Source organism: Cnephaeus nilssonii (genome assembly GCF_951640355.1).
Source record: "Cnephaeus nilssonii genome assembly, chromosome: 15".
Taxonomy (NCBI): domain Eukaryota; kingdom Metazoa; phylum Chordata; class Mammalia; order Chiroptera; family Vespertilionidae; genus Cnephaeus; species Cnephaeus nilssonii.
In genome coordinates this window covers 22,708,836-22,734,454 of record NC_137086.1, presented here as the reverse complement: position 1 = coordinate 22,734,454, position 25,619 = coordinate 22,708,836, and the positions used below count along the sequence as shown (strand labels likewise).

The 25,619-nt window shown below is 52.6% G+C and overlaps 1 protein-coding gene across 1 annotated transcript; it reads right to left on the bottom strand.

The window, feature by feature from the left end:
* Positions 1 to 7,959: 7,959 nt before the first annotated feature.
* Positions 7,960 to 25,322, bottom strand: ABCG8 (ATP binding cassette subfamily G member 8; the record flags this gene model as incomplete). Its single annotated transcript, XM_079792585.1, has 13 exons — positions 7,960 to 8,097; positions 8,179 to 8,306; positions 9,126 to 9,393; positions 10,283 to 10,359; positions 10,833 to 11,032; positions 11,960 to 12,043; positions 12,130 to 12,292; positions 14,484 to 14,753; positions 14,864 to 14,996; positions 15,545 to 15,783; positions 19,306 to 19,456; positions 20,560 to 20,661; positions 25,260 to 25,322. 13 exons carry the CDS (start codon positions 25,320 to 25,322, stop codon positions 7,960 to 7,962), a joined length of 2,016 nt encoding a protein of 671 aa, XP_079648711.1.
* Positions 25,323 to 25,619: the final 297 nt, after the last annotated feature.

Genomic DNA, 25,619 nt, shown 5'->3' with positions numbered 1-25,619 from the left:
TACACTGAGCCTCTTACTTCATACTCAGATCCTATAAATATATGATTTAATATACAAAGGAGTGGAATCTTGGTGTACATTCAGTTTTATCTCCAAATTGGTTTTCATGCCTGTTAATATCTACATTGTAAATAGGTACTATAAAAAAATGTAAGATAGTCAGTTTGCCATTACAAAGGTATGGGGATTGAAAATGTTTCATTTGAGAGTTATCCCCTTTTTGTTATATTCCTTGTCTATTTGAAATCAGTGATCACTTACCTGCTTCCCACTGTTTACTTATGTGGCCAGGGGCCAGGGGGGAGGGCGGCCTGGCCTTGGGGAAATAACTTGACCTGCTGTTTGTACTGCTAACCTGTCTGTGGGACCAGCCATCCTGCATCTAGAGCCGCCAGATTGCTTGAGAGGGTGGGATGATGGAGGAGAGCCAATAAATAAATGTTATGACATTGGCCATATTCTTCATCTTTTGTAGTTAGACCTAAGGAACCATTAGACCCAGAGGACTTAATGAAATTTTCCTTGTGACTTGGGTGCAGGACCTGCACGTGTTGTGGTTATGATATTGCCGGATTTGCCATGAGCCTCACTCCATTAGTGATTCCACTGAAGCAGGCCCTATTTTTTGCAGTTATGCTGATAGTTGAGCTCAGTTTTATTAAGGTTCATTAGTAGAGGTCTCTAAAATGAGGCATAACCCTGGGGCATAATCTGGACTTCGCTGTCGTCTTTGGGGAAACAGTACAATCTCAATCGCATGAAGTGACTCCAAGCCAGCCTGTGTATTGGCTGGTGAAATGTGGTGCAGTGCAGAGGAAATGGGCACAAATCCTAACCTAGCATTCTAAACAGCTAATTGAATATATTATGTGATTAACTATCGTGTCATATCTTTAGCACTGATTGGCTTTCCCTTTTGAATGTAAATATTTAAAATTTAATAATTGTGTATTATAGGTGGGCTTGTGAATGGATGCTTTCTAATATCTACCAATGAAATTGAAATGAGTGGAAATACAGAGTAAACACAATTATAGCAATGCTCAATAATACGTTTTAGGTTCAAATTATAAGCAAACAGCTAATTCTAAAAAGTACACATCATTGGAAACTAGTGTGTTTTATATGTAACTGAGCATCCGTGTATTTGAGCCTAATATAATTTTAATGTGAAATGCTTTGAATAACTTGTAGTCCAGATTTTTGTATAACTGCTTTTAGCCATTTCAAGGACTTGACTCTTAAAATTTTAAATTAAAAATTGTGTGGTGGCCTCTTGTTCCTGGAATCTCCTGGGTGTACAGTGTGTGGAGAACCAGTGAAGTCTCTGTTCGTCTGTTAAGATAGCTCGTTTGAGATCCCCGCGGTACAGAGTCGGCAAGAATTAGTAGAGTTGGATATATGATAAATCAACACTTAAAATGCAGGGGATTTTACCTTTCATTGTCAGAAGAGCAGGAGCATTTTACAGACATCATGACTCGGATCCCCTCCACACGGCTGTCTGCAGCACACTGTTCCTCTGCTTCACCCTCCAATTCCTTTCTCCTGAATGCTTACTAGGCCGGCATCACTTTCTCTGGCCCCTCTCCCCATCCAGTATATTAATTATTCTCTTTCCAGGGTTCCCAAAGCCACTGAAAAACAGGTTGTGGCTCCCTACGGACCAGTTCTTTGCTTCATGTCCATATCCCCAGGCCAAGCACAATCCTGGCTTTGATTGAGTTCACAGTAAAGCGAGCTACCTGTAGTCAGTTCTGTGGGTTCTTCACATCTAACATGAACATGTTACCATGTGCCAGGCCCCCCTCTTGCCCGATATTCATGGTGAGAAAACAAGGGCTTACTAACTCTTACTCTGGGCAAGAGTTAATATGCCCAGAATCACAGCCATATAGCACATGCTAGTACTCTGACTAGTCATTTAGTTGCTATGAGAATACAAAAAACAAGCAATCCAGCTAAAAGTAAAATTGCAATCTCTAAGAATATTCCAATTTAAAAAAAACAAACACAAAAACCTTTCACGTTAGTACAAGTGTTCCCAGTCTCTGGACAGCTTACACTGTAAGGCTATTTTCTTCCATTTAATCAAATACCCATTGCCTGTCATAATCACTGTGTTTGCAAATTCCAGTAAATTATTACGCAAGCTATATATCGCAAATTGTTCTCCCCAGTGCAATTTATTTCTCAAGTCTTCAATGACTGACTGCACACTTTTTCTCACGTCTTTGAGCACAATTTTCATTTAATATTTGTTTTTCTGGCAAACCAATATCTGTAGAGTTTTTATAAGTGAAAGCAACATTCCTGAGGTATGATGGAACTCAGAGCTGCAGGGGGTACAAAATCATGGTAATTTATTGCTTTGCTGTTGTAGTCGTGCACGCGAGTGTTTCCATTAGAAATGTATCCTGCAGACTTTACAAAGCCCACATTATATAGCCTCAGTACAAATAAAAGAAAGGGCTGCATTAGCAAATTCAAAATAGCCACTTACCTTTTTCTTCTTTGAATGAAGAAAAGAAACAACATTGTGTCCAGGTAGAGCAAAAACACAATCTGGATAGTGGTCTGATCTCACCCTGCTTAGAGAGCTCTCTCAAAGGAGTATGTTCACCAGCCCTGCCCCAGGTGTGCACTTGCTGAAATTCTCATTATTTACTCATTTTTGTCATTTCCTTCCCAAGAGCGTGAGTCAGACAAACCCATTAGTCAGAGCCTGGCACTGGTGGGTGCCCGGTAAGCATCGCTGAGTGAATCAATGGACGCATAACACCTGCCTCCCGTCCAAATCAGTTCTTTCTGAGATGCATGGTTTGTGTGCATTGGGGGGGGGAGGGGGGGGGTTCTCACACACTTGTTTTCATTAGATCAAAGATGCCACGTCGTAGCTCAGAGCTTAGATATTGGGGATTGAGGCCCCAGAAGTCCTTTAAAACCTGTGTTCTCACATGTAAACATCTTCAAGTGTGCAGTGAGGAGGAGGAGGAGGGCTCTCAAGTGTGTGATGGAAATCAGGATAGCCTCGGGCTGAGCGAGCACAGTGCAAGAACAGTGCAAGAGTGGAATTGACACCAGAAAACTTATTTTTAACAGTTTGGGGAAAGAAGGAATACTTCCAATTTTGCAAAAAGACAAGACCATCACACCAACAATAAATGTGAGCACTGTTACTGAGGAAGCGGAGAAGTGTTAACCAGCCGTTGAGTTGCTGTGTGTTTGAAAATCTCAACCCACCACTTGAAACATTAGTGCTTTAATTATTAGCTGCTAACACCACATGCTCTGCTGCTCCTGGCCTGCCAGCCAAAAATGGGCTGTGCTCCATCTGCCCGCCTTCTTCCCGCAGCAGCGGCCTCAGGCAGCCCGTGCGATAGGGACAATGCTCTATACCTGGCCCTTTAAAGGAAGAATCAATCATTTAAAAACAAATGACACATGACTTGAGATTTGAATGATAGGGTTTTTGGGTGTTTATTTTCAGGCATGAGCAGTAGATATATTTTCCAAATAAGCACAGGGCAACCAGCAAGATGCTTCCTCAACCACATCCCAGCCCTTGCTCCTTCCTGGGAGCCTCTGGTGCCCCAGGGACAGCGGCACAGGTGGCTGAGCTGAACGCCTCTGCTAAGTGACTCATTTGAGTCTCAGTAGAACCCCAGGCCCCAGGTCTGTAGTTAACATTTGGATTTGGTGTAGATTTAAATACCGCTGCTGCTGGCTGCTTAATCTGCGATCAAAACCAGAAGAAAAGCGGGAGAAAGAAAAAAGCAAATGCGAGCTCTACCTCTGTGAGCCCGACCAGGGAACTAGCTCGTCCCAGGGCAGGATTATGTCTTAACTAATCCTTATAGGAACCAGAACAGTTAAATCCCATCAGGAAATATTCGAGTCAATACAGGTAATTATTTTCTGCTTAATTAAAATGTCCCCGTCAATAGCATAACTTGAAGTTTCGGGGGAGCGGGGGCGGGGGAGGGGGGTGTTAAAATGCAAATTTCAAGACCATTCCCTTTTGATCAAGGGTCTGCAGACTAGAGCCTGGGGCCAAATCCAGCAGGCGGCCTGTTCCTGTAAATAATGTTTCATTGGAACGCAGCCCACCACCCATACTGTAGAGTGGTCTGCGGTGGCTTTCACATTGCAACAACAGAGTTGAGTAATTGCAACAGAGACTATGGCCGCAAAGCCTAAAATATTTACTCTCTGACTCTTACCAGGAAAAGTTTGCAATCCCTGTTCTTGGTCGTGACACGTAGCTCTCTACCCCTTGCGATGCAGGGAGGGCCAACGGAACTGCACGTGCCTCTAGAGCCCTGGTTCTCCCGGCCTCACCTGCCCTGGGAAACCGTTTTAAAAACAGCGGAGTCAGAATTGCTGGGGGTAGATCCACACTGGCATGTGTTAGAGCTCCCGGGTGGGGAGCCAGGGTGGAGAACTGGGGTACTCTAGAGTCTAGGGGGAAAGAAAAGAAATGGTGGCTGTTGGAGTTTCTCCATCTCTGCTGCCCTGGCACTTGGCCCCTTGCCCTGCACACCAGAGCCCCCCACCCCACCCCACCCCCCGAGCTATGGCAGCCTCAGCAGGCTGAGTGGCTGTACCTCTCACAGGGACAGATGGGCCTCTGGCTGTCCACCCTCCCTGCACATTGGAATCACTGGGGAGTTAAAGAAAAATCCCAAGGTCCTCTTCCTCCTTCTCCCTTCTCCATTTAGGCCTAAAGCCATTAGGTGACCAGTGTAGTGGGGGTGGGGTGAGGGTGGAGGGGCTGTGGTGGACCAGAATAGGGTGAGGAAGGCACTGTGCAGACTCGGGGACCGTAGTGGGGGTGGGGGTGAGGGTGGAGGGGCTGTGGTGGACCAGAATAGGGTGAGGAAGGCACTGTGCAGACTCGGGGACCGTAGTGGGGGTGGGGGTGAGGGTGGAGGGGCTGTGGTGGACCAGAATAGGGTGAGGAAGGCACTGTGCAGACTCGGGGACCGTAGTGGGGGTGGGGGTGAGGGTGGAGGGAGGGGCTGTGGTGGACCAGAATAGGGTGAGGAAGGCACTGTGCAGACTCTGGGGACCGTAGTGGGGGTGGGGGTGAGGGTGGAGGGGCTGTGGTGGACCAGAATAGGGTGAGGAAGGCACTGTGCAGACTCGGGGACCGCTTGAGATGGGAGTTACAGCCCAAGCAGCGTGAGGAGGGTCAGAGGCATGCGGTGTAGATGGGAGATTGGTTATACACAGGGATTAACCAAATGAGTGAAACTATTAAGGATCATGGAAGGCAAGTTTCTTACAATCAGAGGAGGAAATTACCGCTATGAAAAGGGAGAGGACAAGAATCAACGCTGTGGTGCTGGATTGGAATTGGAAACATGAACGTGGAGATTATATATACTGTATATATATTCCTTAGCTTTGCCCACGGAGAAGGCCTGAGAGCAGTGACACCCCAGTAGTAATGAGCATACTTATCACTCAGATCTTGGCTATTAAATACCATTTTCCACTAAGAGGAACCAATATGCTTCAGAGGAATGGCTGCTTCCAGGACAGGGTGGGAATGTACAAGATGAGCCTGAGCTGCTTTGTTGTGAAAGAATGATGGGGACGTGTCAAAAGGATGCAGACGCCAGCTAGCGTGGGCTCCCATGGCCAAATCAGGGACAATTTGCGCATCAAAATTAATAAGGATAGTAAAGGGAGGCAAGACATTGAACAAAATAGGAAACCACACATTTATATTGACAAATTTTCAAATGAATAAATAGAAAGTTTAATGAGGAATGGGAGCTTTACATAGTTTCAAAGTATCTACCTACAAAATGCTTTTTTATTACAAAAGCAGGGGAAGCAGGGACTTGACTGTGGAGAAGCCGGGCACACACCCCTCTCATCAAGCGGGACAGATCGAAATCCCCTGACAGGATGCAACGAGAAGACTGCATTGCTCCTGTGACATCCCTGCCAAAGGCACATGACCTTGATTTAATCGTGAACATATACCAGACAAATGCCAATTGAGAGCTATTCCATAAAATATTTGTGTCAAGGTCAGGAAAGTTGAGGATTGTTGTAAACTGAAGGAGACCATTGACAACTAGATCCAGCACTTGATCCTGATCTGGATCCTTTGCTGTGATGGGCATTGTCAGAGCAATGAGTGAATCTTGAATCGGGTCTGCCCATTGGATGGTGGCCATGTAAACGTACAATGTAACAATGCGAATATCCCGAGTGTGATGGTTGTATAAGGACACTGCTCCTTCAACGTGCACACACATCACCCAGGGGTCTTCTTAAGATGCAGATTCTGAAGCAGTGGGTCTGGGTGGGGCCTGAGATGCTGCTGTCTAACCTGTTCCCAGGTGAGGCCCATGCTGCCAGCCAGGGGACCACACTCGAAGTCACCAGGACCTGGGGAATCTGTGGTGAACACTTTGCCTCCTAAACCCACCTCCTTTGGTTTCAGACTCTGGTTTTCCTTTGGGAACAATCTCTTTCCTCCTCTCCCTGCTCCTGTTTGGGTTCAAATGGTCCTCAATGCTCAGACATGAAGCAGGTGACCTGGGCCTGCACCATCCCATACCCTGGCCACGGTGAGAGCTTCAAGGCTGGTCCTGAGACCCAGCCAAGGCCAGTGAGATGCAACTGGAAGAGACCTGGCTGAGCTGGCACAGCCTCTATAAAACTCTTCAACCTTCTGGAACCTTCCTGGGATTCCAAGCCTTACCATGGCTCAGGCCTTGCCTTCTGCCCTCTAACTTCTGAAGACTGAAAAGGCTTTTTTGACCCCCACGAGATTCCACCACATAGTAGCTATGTGACCTTGCTTAGCACACAAACTTGTCTGTGCCTCAGTTTCCTCATCTGTGGGATAATGCCCACCCTACCACAAAGGTTGTTTTGAGTGTTTTGTACGGTAGCTGGCTCAGAGTAGATGCTCAATACATTTTTTAATTATTCAGTTTGGCTTTTGGGGCACACGACCCCACACAAAGAAGAGGGATACAATTCGCTGGTAGCTTTTAGGTCACTGTCTGTCTTGACCGAGGCTAAACACAGAGTCCGAGGATTCTGGAAGATGAGGCCAAATATTCCACTGGCTATTATGTTCTTGCTGCCTCTGGGCCCTATCAGTTCTTGCCTAGTTTGGAAGCAGCCTGAGTGCCCATCAGTAGATGAGTGGATAAAAAAGCTGTGGTACATTTACACAATGGAATACTACTCGGCCATTAAAAAAAATGAAATCTTACCTTTTGCAACAGCATGGATGGACCCGGAAAGTATTATGCTAGGTGAAATAAGCCAGTTAGAGAAAGACAAATACCACGTGATTTCACTTATATGTGAATCTAATGAACAATGGACCTAACAAACAAAAGAGAAACAGATACAGAGAACAGACTGACAGCTGTCAGAAGGGTGGGGTTTGGAGGGCTGGGTGAAAAGGTGAAGAGACTAAGAAAACAAAAACCACACCTCATAGACACAGACAACAGTATGGTGATTATCAGAGGGAAAGGGGTGGCGATAGAAGAGGGGGAAAAGGGGGATAAATGGTGATGGAAGGAGAATTGACTTGGGGTAGTGAACACACAATTTAAAACAATCTTGCATGGCCTCGTTACTCAACTGATACCTAATTTGTTCCCGTCCTGTATTGAGTTGCCTATATAAATACATATCAAAAGGAAATAAATTAGCAACATTGTAGGTGTCTCAAGCATGGTTTTCACGTTCCCAGTCATCTTAGCCTCTGGCCAGTGATTAGAAATCCCTTTCGACTGTCTTTATTCTACTGCCATCCTGTGGCCAGCTTGTGCCACTGCAGCACTGTGGCCAGATGTTGCTGAGCAGCTGTGCTCACTGTCCTCCTTGTACCCCACGGGGGCTCTTGGGAGGAAGGGAGTACAGTGGAAAGGTCTGCTCGAGTCCCCCGCCAGCGGGCAGGAGTCTGGGTGTGAATCACCAGTCTTGACTTGATTTCTGTTTGATGAACTTTAAGGACACATAGTACAGGGCCACGAAGCCACCGCTGATGCCGATGAGGATGAAGTAGATGGCGTAGAGCGGGTACGAGTTCAGGTGCATAGAGCTGAGGATCTGGGGACACAGACATCAGTGAGCTCACGGAGATGGTCAGACGGAGGCCCGTGCGAGGTGTCCGAGCCCTCGGCTACTTACTTTGTCTCCCGGGATAGGGAGGGTGAGGTTGCCGACTACCAAATGGTAAGTTTGCCCTTTAAAGTGAATCTGCATCAGCCCTTCAAAACACCATCGGAGGAAGGACACGTTGGAGATCCAGGCAGGCACTGAGGACAGCGAGAGCCACGTTACTCACACCAGCGGAGTGTGCCTGGAGAGAGGGCCCTGCTGGCCCTGCCCCTGGGGAAGCAAGTCCCCTGAAGGAGCAGGGCGGGGAGCGGACAAGAAGGTGAAAGGGCAGAGGGGCAGCTCGGGGCAGGGGTGGGGGTGGGGGTGGCCAGTGGCCGCGGGGTCAGGGCGCGTTGATCCATAACAACTCCAGAGAGTAAGTTATTAGGTGACCCTCCCAGCACACACTCAGCCTCCCCGGGCAGGCGGGCTGTAGAGACTCAGCAGCCCCGGACCAAGATTTCCCAGTCTGTGTCCTGACCCTGAGGAGGTCTGAGGGTGAGGGGAGGAGGAACCCTGAGCCCTGCCTGGGAGGGTCAGGGAAGGCCTGGCCGAAGGAGGAGCCGAGGACGGTGCAGACTGTATAAATACATATCATGGAGAGGAGGCCTGGAGTGTGTGGTGAGCAGCCTGCCCTCCCCCGCGGGTTTGCCCTTAGAAAGCTCACTCTGCATGGGGAGGGTTGAGAGGGCCATGGAGGGACCAGGGTACAGAGACCAGGCTATGGCCTTGGCCCAAGATCGGATGATAAGACCAGGGCTAGGGGCTAAGGCGATGGAACATTTCAGAAACATGGGGGAGGCAGAACTGGCCTGGCTCGCTGTGATGTGGAGGGTGAGGGAGAGAGAGTCAGGGTGATTCCCTCGGCACGCAGGACAGCTGGACCCAAACGGTGAGTCCGCACCTCCAGGCCAAAGCAGGCTGAAGCCGCAGAAGGCCTCCACAAGCTTGACCAGGCGCGGGGAGCCAAGCCTCACCTGTCCACAGGTTGCTCAAGCTGATCATGAAGCCCCCGGTCAGGTAGAAGGAGTTGTAGAGCGCGTTGCCGAAGAAAGAGGACATGTGGAAGGTGGGGAGCAGGGCGGCGGCGCACAGGGCCATGAGCCTGCAGCAGAACACCACCAGCCACACCAGCAGGAAGTGCAGCAGGAAGGGCTCAGGGCCCGGGCGCAGGTTGGCCAGCCAGTAGGTGGGCATCCCATAGATGAGGATGTAGGCACAGTGCTCCGGAAGCTCCCCGAGGATCTGCGAAGAGCGGCCCTTGCAAGGATGTGGAGCCAGCGCCTTCGTCTGCCGCTGTTCTTTATAAACGGCCGAAGACAGCAACTCCCGGCGATGCCCGCCGCCCCTCCCGGGGATCAGGCTGCCGCAGGTGGGCGCGGGCAGGTGGGACCCTGGAGCATGAGCTCATGGCTGGCTCCCCCTGCAGGTGACCGGTGCTCCCTCTGGGACAGGTCAGAGCAGTTTCCCCCAGGGAGGCAGTGGGTATCTGTTCCAATAAGACCTGGTTTCCTGTCCCCACCCCGCCTGCCCAGACCCGGGAGCTGTGTGACCTCGAGACAGACACACAACCTCCCTGAGCCTCCACTTCCTTGAAATGAGAACGGCAGCACCTGCCGGCCCTGCCCCAGGGGACAGGGTGGGACTGGGGAGGTGAAGTAAGTTAGATGTTTCCCACCTTTCCTTTTGTAGGTTTCTGCTGACCAGAAAAGGGTCATTCCTGGCCCACAGCCCTGGCCTTCTGGTAAGTGTTTACAAAGCATCAAGTCTCCGAAACTCCCCTAGGCCGCAGTCAGTGGTCGGCAAACTCATTCGTCAACAGAGCCAAATAGCAACAGTACAACGATTGAAATTTCTTTGGAGAGCCAAATTTTTTAAACTTAGACTTCTTCTAACGCCACTTCTTCAAAATAGACTCGCCCAGGCCGTGGTATTTTTGTGGAAGAGCCATACTCAAGGAGCCAAAGAGCCGCATGTGGCTCGTGAGCCGCGGTTTGCCAACCACTGCCCTAGGGAATGTGGCACCTACCACCCCTGGCTCAGCAAAATGCTTCTCTGTAACTTCTGTATAATGAGGGCAGCTTCCTCTGCCTCCACGTGCCCCCCCGCCTCCCTCTCAGCCCCGAGCAGTCACCTTGGCAAAGAAATAGGGGCCAGCAGTGTACAGCCCGTCTTCTAGTTCATAGTAAAGCATCGCCCTCTCCGAGTGACCTAAGAAAGGGGAGAAAAGGACAATGACAAAGTGAAATTAACTCCCAGTGTTCCTGTTTGGTAGTCTCTCTTAGTACAATTAAACAGTTATATTGACTAAATGGTGTGTGTGTGTGTGTGTGTGTGTGTGTGTGTGTGTGTGTGTGTGTTAAGGCAGAATAAAACCATCCTGATTTGGATGGGACTTTGTAATTCTGGGACTTGTACCCTGCTGTCAAGTGTGAATCCTGCCAGCAGAGGAATGCTACGACGCTTCGGTAATGTGCTGGCATTTGCATATGAATATTAATGTGTGAACTTAGAAAACAACGATCATCTTTCATTTCACAATCATGGTGACATTCAATAAACCTGTTTCCCCTGGGAGCTCAGAGCAACACAGGTTGGCATTGGACCAGCTCAGGGGGCGGCGGGTGCCGCGCGCCCCGCCCGGCTGCTCCAGGTGTGGGTGGCGGGGAGCAGGGGACACTCACATTTGGCAATGACATCCAGGACCACGTTGAAAGGGATGAGCGCTCCGATCATGAACAAGAGGGCCGCCGTGTCCATGAAGGAGAGCCTGATGGCCCCATGGCCGTAATAGAGGAATCCGATGACCAGGGACATGAGGCAGGCCTCCGCCCCGTGGATGAGGAGGGTTGGTAGGTCTCGAAAGTCGTTGGCAATCTGACGCCTTAAAAACAACAAAAGGTGCCAAGGGAACAACGTACAGCCGTCCTGTGACCTTGGCCGTGTCATTGGGTCTCTGTGAGCCCCGTTTTTCTCATCTGTAAAGTGGGGATAGCCGTGGCCACTTCACAGAGCTGCTGTGAGTGCCACGTGAGCTCGCCGATGAAAGCATCTGTCTCATGGCAGAGACTCGGTAAATGATGGCGTTGCTTTTATCATCGATATGTCTGGCTGGAGATTTTACTTAGAGAAGCCACCCTGAGGACATCGCTGGTCAGGCATGTAAAGGGGGTATGTTCAAGGATGTTGGCTACCGTTACTTGTAATAGCAAAAGCCTAAAATAGCCTGACCATCCACGGGGACTCCCAGGGTAAGTGGATCATGGCTGGATTGGATTGGACTGCCGAGGAAGGTCTGACCCAGGAGGGGCAGGGGATCTATTCTAAGTAACCCCCCCCTCCCCACCCCAAAAACAGCCTAACGTGGTTACAGAACAAAGAACAACATGCGGAGTAAAACCCCATTTCTGTGTTTTACCAGGTTTGTGGGCATGGGAACGCCTTAGCCTCACAGGTTGTGGTTTCCTCAGAGGGTGGGTGACGGGGCTCCTTCCCTCCCACGGGAGGGTCTCCTGTGCTGTCTGAATTCTTCACCACGAGCCTGTGTGACGCCTGTGGTCACCTGCCCAGTCGGGACATTTGGGTTTTGTTTAAAGAATAAAATAGCGGGAATGCTCCGCATCACACTCCAGAGCTGGTGCTGGTCTCGGCGACACTGCCTTTTCCCCGAGGATTTGCCTCTCTGCGTTCACTTCAAACTCCAGCTGCTCCTTCCAACTCGCTGTAGATAGGGCTGAACTGGCTACAACAGACTCTCGCCCGGGGTGGGGTGGGATGGCGGGTGTGAGTGTGAGAAATGGCAGGCAATTACCGGATCAGCGTGGTAAACTGCTGCACGGGGCCGGGCAGCTGGGTGGGCGTCGAGAGGTGGTCGGGGTCACGTGGGAGGTCCAGGCTGCCAAGGCGGAGAGTGTGTCACGGGGACGTGGGGGCGGCCACCTCCCGGAGGGCGCTCCCCACTGAGCCACCCGGCCGCCTCACCTCTTGGAACCAGAGTCGGCGCCCGGCTCCCTGGCCTCCGCTCTCCACAGGAAGTCATCAAAGCCATGCACGTTTTCCTGAAACAAGGCTGCGAGGGACTGTGCCTTCTCCCTGGTGGCCACTTCCCGCTCTCTGCTCTGCCTGTCTATGCTGGTCAGGTCCACTGTAAGCAGAGCGTGTGGGGTCACGGGCAGCCCGTCCCTGCACTGCTCACGGGGAGGCGTCGGGACAGGCCCGGCCCACAGCGCCGGCCCGGCCCCTCCTGGCCCTCTGGGAGGGGACCAGGAAGCACGGTCAGAGCAGAGAGGGACAGAGAGACCCCCAGGGCTGCGCCCCCCCACATCCACAGAAAGCCTGCCTCCGGGGAAGGGGGCCACAGAGGAGGCCCTGTGGGGGCTGACCCCCGCCCCACACCCAGGCTCCTGACAGGACATCTTCAGGACAGAGAAGGAGGCACTGCACCTTCGGATCCACAGCCCGTGGCCCAGGGAAACCCCGGCTGTCCCGGCAGCTCGTGAGCAGGACTTAGCCTCCCTGGTGGGCTGGCCCAGCCGAGGCCGAGCATTCTGGGCCCCTGAAGTTCTAGTTCTCCCTGTCAGTTAGTCATGTGGCTGCTCACACAGCCTGCCCGTGTGGGAAGGACGTTCCAGCTGGACGTGCCAGGGGCCCGTCAATGACAAGTAAAGCTCTCACTGTCCCCAGGTGGGGGAGCCAGCATGACAAGCTGCAGAACCAGCTGTCCCCTCCCAGCCCACGTGACCCTGTGGGGACACCTGGGAGCCAGACCTCGGCCTCCCCCCACAGGGCCGCTGCCATGCTAGGAGGGCACCCCTGGCTGGGCACACCAGGGCCTTCCTGGCCCAGCCCCTGCAGGCTCCCTCCACCTGCCCTTGGCTGGGGTGACCCCTGAGCCTCTCTGCCTCTTCCCTCCTCCCATCCTCAGGGCAGGATGATGTCTAGGAGGGCCTGGTGCACTGGGACGTGTGCCCTCGGTGTGCAGGGCTGGAGCTCAGGACGCCGGACTCTGGACACCGCTGGGCTCTGCCCACACCCCCCAACACCCCGTGATGGTGAGGGTCTTATCGGCAAGAGCCCCCACCAAAAAAAATTTTAAAAATGGTGACAATAAAAAGTAAAGAAAAAGCAAGTTTTTTTCAGGTCTGATATGGGTGTTTGACTTCTGGTAACCCGGCCCCGGGGTTACTGCAGTTCCTCCCGGTGGCAGGTTGGCAGGTGCCCTCTGCCCCCTTATCTGGGGACGGCTGGCCTGAAGCCTGGCTGGCACCTGACACAGGGAGGGAGGGAGGGAGGGGGTGACCTCTGGGTGAATTCACACCGTGCGAGAGCGCAGGGTGGGGGCTGGCGGATGAAGAGAGTGCCTGCCCTCCTAGGGGAGGGTGGGAGGGTGGACGCTGGGAGGAGGAGGGTGGGCAGTAGGGCCCGGGGTCAGGGTGGGGGCTGGCACACGGGCTGGGAACAGGTGTTTAACTCTTTGGATTCCCGTCTTCTCATCTGTGCGGATGGAGGTGACCTTGGCCGGGCAGGGCTGTGAGGGTCAAAGGGACACCCTGTTGGGGTGTGGTACCTTTGGGCCCTGTGTCTGCCCTCAAGGAGACGGCCCCTGTCATCATGCTTATGGTAGGGCCCTCTCTACCCCAGGCCGTCCTGGGAGAAGGCTGGGGCCGCAGCCAGCCATGGGGTACGCCATGGCCGCCGCTCCCCCGGGCCCGGCACACGGGTGCGGCCTGCCCAGCAGCACCGCGTCCCTCGGCACTCAGGGCTGGGCACCTGCTTTCAGGGCAGGCATCTGGGAGGCAACTCTCCCCGCAGGAATGAAGACAGTGTCCGCGTGTCCCGGAGGGCCACAGGCTGAGGGCTCAGGGCCCCAGCAGAAGGGCCGCTCCGGCGCTGACAGAGCAATTTCACGTCTAGAGGTTCATTGTCCGAGACCACCAAAGGCCCTGAGCTGGCCTGCGCCCCGGCTCCCCCTCGCCCCACCCCCACCCTCACCCAGCGCCTTCTGGCTCGCTGCCTCTGTGGGTGCAGCTTTAAGATTTCCTGGAGGCCTCCCAATTTCAAATATCCTGTTTCTGTATGGAGGCTGAGTAAAGGCCACGATTCTAGACATTGATCCAAACTCTCTTGGATCCCATCCCTCCAGCTTGGCACACGTGGAATTTTTAATCTGTGTGCGCGCAGGAGTGGCTATGCCAGTAGCTGCCTTTTTCAGGCCTCATTTCCAGCATTTGATGCTAGCGCCCGCTCTGCCCACCCCCATCCTCGTCCCGCCCCCCTAATCTATCCACCAGGCTCTGGGGAGCCCTGTGTCCCAGGCCACGGCCTGGCTGGCTCACCGTAGAAGTCAGCGGGGTTGCTGTAGCGAGGACAGGGGTGGCCGAGGGCGGTGAAGTACTGGACCATGTGCTGGGCCGCCCCCAGGTAGATGGGGATGCCCGATGCCATCAGGAGGACCAGGTCGAACAGCCGGAAGATGTCGGAGCGAGGCTGGTGCAGGGAGATGAGCACCAGCCTGTTGCCCTTGGCCAGCCGGGACAGGGTCTTCACCAGGTTGTGGGCCGTGAAGCTGTCGAGCCCCGAGGTGGGCTCGTCCAGGATGAGGATTCCTTCCGGGGGAGAGAGGGGCCTGGTAAGTCGGCAGGAGCCTGTCTAGACCAGGCTAAGCCAGGTGGGCAACCCAGGCCCCTCATGCCCGTCCGGCACCCACAGCCCTCACCTGGGTTCCACAGAAGCTGCACCCCGATGCTGACTCTCCGCCGCTCGCCCCCCGACACCCCCCGCACGTAGGTGTTCCCCACGCGCGTGTTGGCGCACTGCCGCAGCCGCAGCTCCGCGATCACGTCGTCCACCTGAGGACCAGAGGGGCCGGGCCTCGCTCAGGGCCAGACCTATTTTGCTCAAAAGTATCAAGACACCTGCATCTCTGGATGGGTTTAAAGCCCCAGCTTTCGTTTCCCTGATACACTGATGCCCATGCACGGATGCCGTGTGTTGGGAATGTGGCTGTGTCTTGGACACAAGGCAGTTGGACTCCCTGCCCACATGGAGGACCACAAAGTAAACGCTCATCACACATTTTGGCACCTGCTGTGAAGGGAACCAACTGGGCTGAGATGGCTTACAGAGGGCTATGGGGCTTTAAAGGCTGGTGAAAGGCAGGGCTGAGCCTACGATGGATGGATGGATGGATGGATGGATGGATGGATGGATGGATGGATGGATAGATGGATGGATGGATGGGTGGGTGGATGGGTGAGTGGGTGGGTGGGTGGGTGGATGGATGGATGGATGGATGGATGGATGGGTGGTGAGCTGGGTTGTTCAAACCACCGGTGGCTGGGTCCTGAGGCAGGGACGGGGAGGATGTCATGGTTTTTGGGGTCGCGGAGTCAGTTACCCTTTTGTCACGTTGGGCCTGGGAGAAGGTTCTGGGCAGGCGCAGCTGGGCCACGAAAGCCAAGGTCTCGCGGACAGTCAGGTTGGGGAGCAGCTGGTCGTGCTGGCGCACGTGGGCCACAGACTTCCTCACCAGCTGGGGCGTGCTGGGCCGCCCGTTGATCCAGATTTGACCTGACTTAATTCTGCCACCGTGGCCTCGCCCAGTGATCACGTCCAGCAAAGAGGCTCTCCCACAACCTGCGAAGCCACCAGAGACATCCCTGAGATCACAGAGCCTGCGGGGCCAGCCTGGAGGCCCCGGTGACCCTGGGCGGTCTGTCCTCACAGAAGGGACTGGTCCTAGGGAAGAGGCACCGCGCTCAGCCCTGGATGGGGCAGCTCAGCACTGGAACGCCCGGCCTTTGCCCACCGCCACCCTGAGCACAGGGATGCGGGCACAGGGATGCTAGGGGATGAAGCCAGGTCCGCCAGGGGCGGAGTGGCAGGAGAAGGATGGAGCTGGGGCTGCCACAGGCCTGCCTGTGCCTGGAGTGTGTCCCCTCCCTCGGGAGCAAGGTTGGCGTTAACTGCACAGTGAGGCTGAACCATTGGGGGCTGGCAAATACGCCAGTGGCATTTCGCCATTCAACTCGTTTGGCTCAGAAGCTGGCTTTGTGGGAAGGACTAATTTGAAGAATTAATAGCGTGTCTTTTAAAAAATGTGAAAGCGAATCTATTTTCAGAAGTAAGGGAGAAAAAAATAGAAAAGTAATAAATGTGGGAATGATTTTAAAACTACAGCACAGTGTACATGTGTGTTCTGAGTTCCTCTCCACCTTACATGCTCTTATTTAAAAAAAATTTAAATTGATTTTAGAGATGGAGGAAGAGATAGAGATAGAGAGAGATAGAGAGAGAGAGAGAGAGATCAGTTTGTTGTTTCACTTATTTATGCATTCATTGGTTGATTCTTGTATGTGCCACAACCAGGGATCAAACCCACAACGTTGGGGTATTGGGATGATGCTCTAACCAACTGAGCTATCTGGCCAGGGCCTACATGCTCTTATTTTTATCAGTGATACTATTTACTCTCTCTAAAAAACAACAACATCATCAACAACAACAAAAACACAACAAAACAATGATCCATTGCACACAAATGCATACCACCCACTTCTGAATGACGTGGTGATTGCTATCGCTTTGGGGAAGCACCAGATTGCACCAGGATTCCGGATGCTCAGTGAGACTCTTTCTTTGACAGCCATTTAAACCGTGAAAGAGAACTGGGCTCAGGATCTGAGAGCACCTCGTGGGACAGAGCTGGAAGAGCCTGTCCACATCCCCCAGGTGGGAGCCTGTCTACAAATCCCTTTTAGCGAGCAAATCTTCCAACTGTTTCCAAACAAGGAAGGTGCCCATACACACCAGGTAACGAGTCTTTGACACAAACCAGGCGCCTCCTGCAGGCAGCCCCCAGGCCTCTGTGCAAAAAAAGTAAAAATCAAGAAGCTTCCCCAGGGCTCCTTCTGCATAGGGACCACAGGTTTTCGGGGCAGAAGGGGACCTGCACGCTGCCTCCCGGGTGCACCTCTCTCAAGGTCCCTGAGAACTGAGGTGGAGGCAAGTGGCCAGGAGAGAAACGAGAGCGGTGGGCTCTGGCCCTGTGCCCTGCTCAGCCTTGGACTTCGGCTCCAGGCTCTGGGAGCACAGGGGACTTGGCCAACATTCGCAGGGACCGTGGGATTCCCAGTCAGGAGGGGAAAGGCCGCGTTTCCGAAACAAGACTTTGTGAGTGTTAGGTCACCTCTGACTCCCCGTCTTTGGGTGCTGGCGCCATTTTGGGGCTCAGCCCATCTGGGCTTCCAGATGACCTAATAAATTCATGATTCTTTACCCCTTTTGGCCTTGTGTGTTCCTCCTTCGACAGCCCTACCAGTGAGAGCAGTGGGTACCGTTCCAGCATTTGGTATGACTGGGGAGACCCCCCTGAACCGGGAGCAAACACTTGCATTCGAGATCCTCACAAAAGGGATCTCCGGGGCAGTACATTCGTTTATGGGGGAGCACCTTTGGCACTGCTGAGTCCATAGAAGTAGCCAAAATGCCTGGGCTGTTTTATTTGTTAAATTAGAACTAGAAACTGATGAACAAAATAGAGCCAGACACATAGAAGCATGGAACAGACTGTGGAATCTCAGAGGGAAGGCGGGGGAGGATGGGTGGGTGGGAAGAGATCAACCAAAGAACTTGCATGCATATATGCATAACCCATGGACACAGACAATAGTGTGGTGAAGGCCTGGGCGGCGGGCAGGGACCGGCTAGAAGGAGTCAATGGGGGAAAGAGGAGACATCTGTAATACTTTCAACAATAAAGATTGAAGAAAACTATAACCAGAATTGTTTTGTGTGAGTGGAGTAAATATCACAAGTATCATTGATAAGCCTTTCTAAGAAATCATCTTAATAATTTCTGCCAAGCAAACCCGAAGCTAAACCCACTGAGCCTGTGGTCAAAGGACCTGCTCAACGTAGCATCTCCCAACCAGGGATGCTGGCAGCTGCAGGGCTCTGTGCAGCGAGATGGCCTGGTAACAGCCCATGCGTCTCCTAGATTATTAATTCTTAAAGAGAAACCAGATAAAACAAGAAGAGCCACCAGGGATTAGAAACAAAAATAAAGCTGGCCTATGAAGTACCTACTTTTTTTCCTATTTAGGTCAGAGTTGCAGGGACAGGGCCACAAGCAGTTAGGATATGACCTGTGGGGGTGTTCCAGTGACAAAGTACATTTACACACATTTGATCTTTGGTTAGACAATAAACAGAACTTCCCTATCTGAAGATTGTAAAAATTTGGAGCAGATGTTTAAAAAGTTGAGTAATCTGTACTTCTGGTAATGATTAATGAAAAGGCATAAAGTGCTGTCTCTAACACGATGTAAGGGAGAAATTTTTTATCTGAGATTATAATCAGGAGACCAAAGTTCTAGTTCTAGGTCTGCATGAAATGTATGTCCTTAGAGAGAGAGAGAGAGAGAGAGAGAGAGAGAGAGAGAGAGAGAGAGAGTTTGTGTGTGTGTGTGTGTGTGAGAGAGAGAGAGAGAGAGAGAGAGAGAGAGAGAGAGAGAGAGAGAGAAGGCAGGGGGAAGACACTCTAGAAATATGGAGGGCTGGATAATTTGAAAACCCTCCTGTAAAGATGCTTCCAAACAGGTAAGGAGAAAGAAAGGTAGAAGACAATGACGAGAGTGGACTCTGTTCTCCGAGGCCCCTTCCATCCCCGCCTTTGGCAATGCCAAGTCTGGCACGTGGAAGTGACTGAGGCACTGCAAGCATTGGAGCTGTGCAGAGGGTTGAAGCTTGGGCCCAGACTTGGAGGGGCTGTGTCTACCCACTGTCTGACCATAACCGGAATCTGATTGTGGGGGAGCAATGAATGCTCTTGTGGTGGAGGAGTCCCCTGAAAAGAACATTCAGTTCTGAAGCTGCCTGAGGATCTTGGAGAGGTTTTTGACTTGTCTCAACTACAGGTGTTACGGCTGCAGCTTCAAAAGGCTCAGTCCCGATTCCACACCAAGGATTCTCAGCAGCTGCCTGAGAGCTGCCAAGTGGAGCAGCAGAGATTTGAACTCAGGCCTTGGCCCCAGAACCTGTGCTCTCAAACACTCGGCTAGAGGACTCTACTAGTCAGGAAAGGGTTCTGTGAGAGCATCCATCTGTCCAAGGGACCATTCTGCATCCCATGGCCCCACCGCCTGCCCTTCGCGGTACCTGAGCTCCCTATGATGGCCAGCATCTGCCCACTCCTCACTTTGAAGCTCAGGTTCTGGATGCCCAGCTCACAGGAGTCCTTATGAGAGGCCCAAGGCATCTTAAACTGAGCCAGCTGCTCAAACCAGGGCACCTGGGAGGCCACGTCCACCTGTGGGGAGACATCAGGGGGTTCCTCAGAGAGCTGGGGGCTCAGCAGCTTCGGGAGCTTCTGTTCGGCTCACTACAGGAGCCCTCCTCCCGCTGATACTACAGGCCCAAGGGGCTCCCCCGCAGGGGCTCCCAGGCACGGAGGCTGAGCCCACCATCCTGAGAGCCTGGAGCTGCCATTTCCAAGTCTGAAGGTAACACCTGGGAAACATGTGTCACAGCAGAACGGAAACAAAAACACCTCAAGTAAAAAGATGCCTTCACTCAATAATAACAGGAATTTACCGAATGTTTACTGTGCGCAAGGCATTGTATTAATCAATTTACATTCATTGTCTCATTCAGTCTTCATTGCAAACCTATTACATGGGTGTGATTAGAATCCCTGTTCTAATAAAGCTCAGAGCAGGTAGTAGCTTGCTCATGGTCACAGAGCTAGCAAGTGGCAGTGCAGAGAGAGGTTATGGCATGGCTCGTTAGCTCGTCCCAACTCACCTCCACAGGAAGCCAGAATTGGGCCTCCATCCCAGGCCCCACCATATTTCACCTTGGCCACCCGGGGTCTGCCCCTGGGGAAGTGTGGGAAAGGCACCTGCACTCTGAATGTTTTATTGAGCTCCAGGGACAGTGCATTTAAAAAAGATTCAAAAAGTGAAAAAAACCTACATGAAGTCTGTAGTTTAGTTACTAGTCTCATACCACTGTAATACCTTAGTTGTGATCACTGTGCTACGGACTACAGGTAAGCAAGATGTTAACATCAGGGAAAGTGGGACAAAGGGTAATGGGAACGCTGCACTACTTTTGCAACTTTTTTTCAGAAGTCTAAACTTGTTTTAAAATATAAAGTTAATAAAGCGTTCTAGAGATTTTTCTCCCCACAGGTTCACACAGTTTGCTTCATGTTTTACCACGGGTCTCTGTTTATGCCTGGAAACCCCAGGGCCGTTGAAGGGGCCTGCGTGGGGCTTGCACCCATCCCGCGGGGCCGTACCATGGACCGCGCTCTGTCTCTGGGATCAGAGGGCCCCTTCCCTTCCACTTAGGGGCCTGTTTGGCCTTCTCTGCCGGCCCTTCCCACCTTGTTCTTAGGTGTGCCTCTACCTGGTAGCTGAGGCCCTGGACCTCCAAGGTGTTGGACGGGCCACTGTAGGTGAAGTACAGGCTGTTGTCACTTTCAGAGGAGAACAGGCTGTCCTGGAGGCCCTGCAGGGAGACATGACAAGGTGAGGGGCTCTTTCCGAAGCTGCCGAGGACACAGGATAAGCTGAGGGGGAGACCCGGCAGGTGAGAGCAGCAGCTAGCGTGGCTGAGATCCTGAACTGGCAAAACATGGGTTTGGGCAGGTGGAGCCCAAGGGCTGTGAGACAATGGGAGCCTCGATGAGGGCACATCTCCTCTTCCCGCAGAGAGAGCTTTAGGACGCCTACCCCCCACCCCCACACCGCCAGTCCAGCTCCTGGCCCCAGAGAACCTCAACTGCAGGCTGGTGGGCCGTGAACCCAAGCGGTCCACGGTGGATGAGAACCAGTCTCTGGACGGGAGGGAGCGTTGTGAGCCTCTGTGCTCTGGGAGGACCTGAGCTGGGAACAGGCCTTTGACTTGCTCTTCCCCGCATCTGACTTAGTATCTCCTAATGTCAAACAGGCTTCACCTATCAGCATGTGAGAGGAAAAGCGCTAGTCAACAAGCCAATGCTCCAAGTTTCTGAGGACACCATCCTCAGAAAAGTTGCATCTTATTTTGATGGGGAGTTTTGCACAACAAAGCTACTGAAAAGGCTGTTGGGAGATTTCAAAGGAAGTCCCTTTCTCCTTCTCCTGCTCCTGCTCCTGCTCTTTCTCCTCCTCCTCCTCCTTCGTCTTGTTGCTATTATTGCTGGAGTGGTGCTGTATTTGAACGTCCATCAAACAAATCGATGTTTTGTGGTATCAGCTGATACCTTTGAATGGTACTGACCGTCTGCAGATCTGAATTCCTTCTATTTTATCAATTCAATCATTTAATCGTTGCAGCCTAGAAAAAACCCTGCCCAGGAAAGTTTCCGTTTTTTCATGCATTCAAATTTCCCTCCATTCTGTAGTGCAGGGGAAAGTATGTATTCGCTAACGAGTTCCTGCTGCCTCTGGTCTCCTTCCCTCACAGAGGCCAGTCACACGCTGATGCATTCCTGCAGTCAATCAATCAAGCATCCAACAAACACATATTGGGAGCCCACGCACGTTTCAGGCACGGAGTTTGGGATGTGACAGGGGGAAAGACAGTCTTTGAGAAGCTTAGATTTTAGCGGGTGAGACAGGTGATTAGGATGGAGCAAGACAGGCGAGGCGTAGAGGCAGGTTGACCTCAAGCAGCCAGTCGGTGTATTTTCACTGTGTATATAAGGTGCTGTGTAGGAAAATAACATGACTATGGTTTCTGTGAAAATGACACCAGCCGTCTTTGTCAAAGCCTCGCTGCGATGGTGGAGGTGCGAGGTCCTCGGAGAGGACATTCCAGAGCAATGCGTGGAAGGAGGTAAGTACAGGTGACAGTCCGCGGCAGGCCCACTGCGAGTGGCCCACGGATTTCTGGGAGAGTCTGGAAACCGCAGACCATGGCTACTTAGCTTGTTTAATGTTAGAACTAGTACCATTAAGATCCTAAGTTATACAGGGAAACGTGGGAAAGATAAACAGCTCATTCGGCCGAAGCACTATCTTTGGGGAACAGAACAGAGAGGGATACATAAGGGAGGAGGGTAAAGGGCGTTCGGGATCGGGCTCTTGGCGAGTATATGAGGGCTCACTATTCTTTCAACTGAACTGTCTGAAATATTTCAAAATATGTTTTCAAATTGAGAGAGCTGGCCAGCGAGTAGAACTCCAGATGTCTACTCCCACCTCGACCTCCAGCTGCTAATGCCTCTAAGACGTGGGCCAGGGGTGGAGGTGGAGGAGGTGAGCGGGTCTGCACCCTCAGAGGCAGAGAATGAAGCTCCTGGGAAGACCAAGAGCAGATCAGAAAGCTGCTGGTTCCCAGCACGGCCCCTACCACCTCCACCACCAGCATCCGCAGCGCCTAGCTTTACCATTTACTTCTGTTGCCTTACCAGAGATTCTACGGGCTAATAAGCATCCTGTTTGTTTGCTTGTTTTTAAACAGCAAATACCTGCAGGAAGGATAGTAGCCAATGGGTATAAGACACGAGTTAGCTCAGAAACTGCTTCTGCAAGCAAACATCTGGCGCTCCCCAGGTTAGATTTCCGGGGGAGGGGCTGCTGAGAAAGGAAACTTGGACAGTTTGGAATCTGGAGGTGATCTCAAGCCAGCGGGGAGGGGAGGTGTCCACTTTCCAGGTAGGTAGGTGCTCTGAGGAGGTGAGGGTGCTGGGGCTCAGAGGAAAGAGCATCCCCTGCGCCCTGGACCGCCTGGGGCAGCCCAGACCCCAACACCCCTCAGGGGACTGTGCCTTTGGGAGCAGCACAGGCAGCTCGGCTTTCCAAAGAGGAGAATCTGTGGCCTCTGTCCCATTTGAAATACTTTCCTTGGCTCCCAGGAAGGATTTGTGAGGCTCTTCCTGAGGTTTTGACAAACGCGCTGTATTTTCCAGATACTTAAATATCTACTCGGCTGACACCTTAATCAGTACGACTGTCAGAACATCACTTGAATTCCTGACAGGTGACACCCAAAAGGCAAAAGCAGGTTTATTTGTAGGTAACCAGCTCGGCTCCTGCTGGGCTACACTGTAATTTCTCCTTCTATTAACTTCTGATCGAACTCCTCGGTCGGAGCACAGAGAGGAAGGAGACTGGGAGCACAGAGCACAGGGTCCTCATTCTGAGATGGGGAGCCCGCGGCCTGGACAAGCAGCGGCGTGCTGAGGGCGCGTGCTGGGGACACACACACAGGCTTTGTTCTTGGCGGAGGGGACCAGCCGGGCCCTTTTCTAAAATGTCCCGCTCAGGTCTCACACCTGAGTTCTGCCCGGAGGCCTGGGCCCCTCTCCTCCTCCTCTGGTCAGGATCCTGCCCACGGACTGAGGCGTCTGTGGCTAAGGACACTGGCCACCCCACGTACCAGGGCCCCAGAATCCCCGTGCGAATGACCGCGAGTGCACTCTCAGGGCCTGAGTGGACCTTGCCCAGGCCCCTCCTCCTGACGGACAGTCCTGCCCGACGGGGCACCCCCGGCCACGGGGGCATTTGTCTGGGGAGAGTGTTTCTGGAATGTGTGTGGGCAGGGTGGGTGTGTGCGGTCACGTGTGGAGCTGGGGTGGGCAGAGGAGGGAGACAGGCTGTGGTTTGGGTTGGAAGCTGGTTTCCCTGTGCCAGCACATTCTAGTTGTTCCTCCAAGAAGTCCTAGAATTTTTATTTTATTTTTAATTTATTGATTTTTAGAGAGAGAGAGAGAGAGAGAGAGAGAGAGAGAGGAAGGGAGAAAGAGGGAAAGAAGGAGAGGGAGGGAGAGAGATGTGTTGTTCCATTTATTGATGCATTCCTTGGTTGATTTTTTAAAAAATATATTTTTTATTGATTTTTTACAGAGAGGAAGGGAGAGGGATAGAAAGTTAGAAACATCGATGAGAGAGAAACATCGATCACCTGCCTCCTATACACCCCCCACCGGGGATGTGCCCGCAACCAAGGTACCGCAATCGAACCTGGGACCCTTCAGTCCTCAGGCCGACGTTCTATCCACTGAGCCAAACCGGTTTCGGCCCTTGGTTGATTCTTGTATGTGCCTTGACTGGGGATCGAACCGGAAACCTTGGCTCATTGGGATGATGCTCCAACCAAATGAGCTATCTGGCCAGGGCTGAAGTCCTAGAAGTTTTAAATTTACACCTGGCATTCTAGGTTGAGGGGAAGGTACATGAAGGTAAGAGGATAGAAATGTTTTTATTTCATAGTTTTTAGCTTAACAACTTTAAAATTTCTGGACATATGATATGTAGCCCTCATCTCCTGGTTCTCTTGGCACCTTGAGTGACAGGATTGGAGAAAAGAGAATGGGAGCCACAGATTCCTGCCCGCAATCCTGGAGGTCAGCTTCCTAAGCCATGGTGGCTGCACCGTCAGACCCTCTAGGACAAAGTCAGCCACCGCGGAGTCTACATCCCGGTCAGGCTGTGAGCATGGCAGTCACGGTTCCTGGGAGTCATTTCCTGCTGAGCTCGGCCCCGTGGGTATTCCCAGAGCAGAGCTGGGCATCTGCGGTGGTGGCGAGCTCACCAGGAATGGTGGGCCCCGTGGCCTGGCTCAAGTCAGCATCTCAAGGCCAGCCAGGTGGCTGTGGCCTTCCCCATGGTGTGTGGCGTCCTCAGTGACTCTTCTCTCTCCCCCTCGTTCCCAGAGCAGGCAGACACAGAAACGTAGGGTGGGGTGAGGCAGGGTGGAGGGTGGGGATCGGTATCCTTTCAGCCTTCCCATTTAACCTCCAGCTTCAGATCCTGCCCACGCCCCAATTTTAGTCAAAGGCCATTTCTCAAGTAAGCGTTTCTTATGTGGAACGAGGGCGGAACCCTTGGACCCCAGCCTCTCGGCCCCCGGCTGTCGCCTGTTCCTCCCAGCTCTCTCTGGGATCGCACAACTGCCTGCTGTAGCCACATTTGGAGCATAAATCCGGATGTTCCCACAGACGTCACCTGCCATCCGGTCTCCTGGGCTTACTGCTGCAGAGATTCCGAGCTCGACTCCCAGGAAATGGAGTCCAGCTGCCTGGGCCTCACTCCACTTGTGGACAGAAGGTTCCGGAGGGAGGAGAATAAGGCCCAACTCACCCCCACCCAGCAGGATGGAGGTGACGCCCCATCACTCACCGAGGCGTCCTGGGGAGCAGCCCTGGTCCGCAGCCCTCTGTCCTCCGGGGCCGGCTCAGCCATGGGGCCCGGCGGCGTCGGCGTCCCGGGCCGCGATTCCTTTGCACCTTAGCTGCCACCTGCCAGAGCCAGTGTTTTCTCTCTGTCCCGCAGCTGAGCAACCTCTGGCCCTCGCTTGACGAGCCGCTGTCTGTCTCCCAGCATTCCTCTCTGGCCAGCCTTCCCACAAACACAGCATGTGTGTTCTGCCCACTGCCAAGATAACACACGATCAGGCTAAAGGTACATCAGATAATGCCACTGGGGCCAAGCCCCTTCCCGCCGCGGGCAGGCCCAGCGAGGGACTCCGGGCCAGGTGAG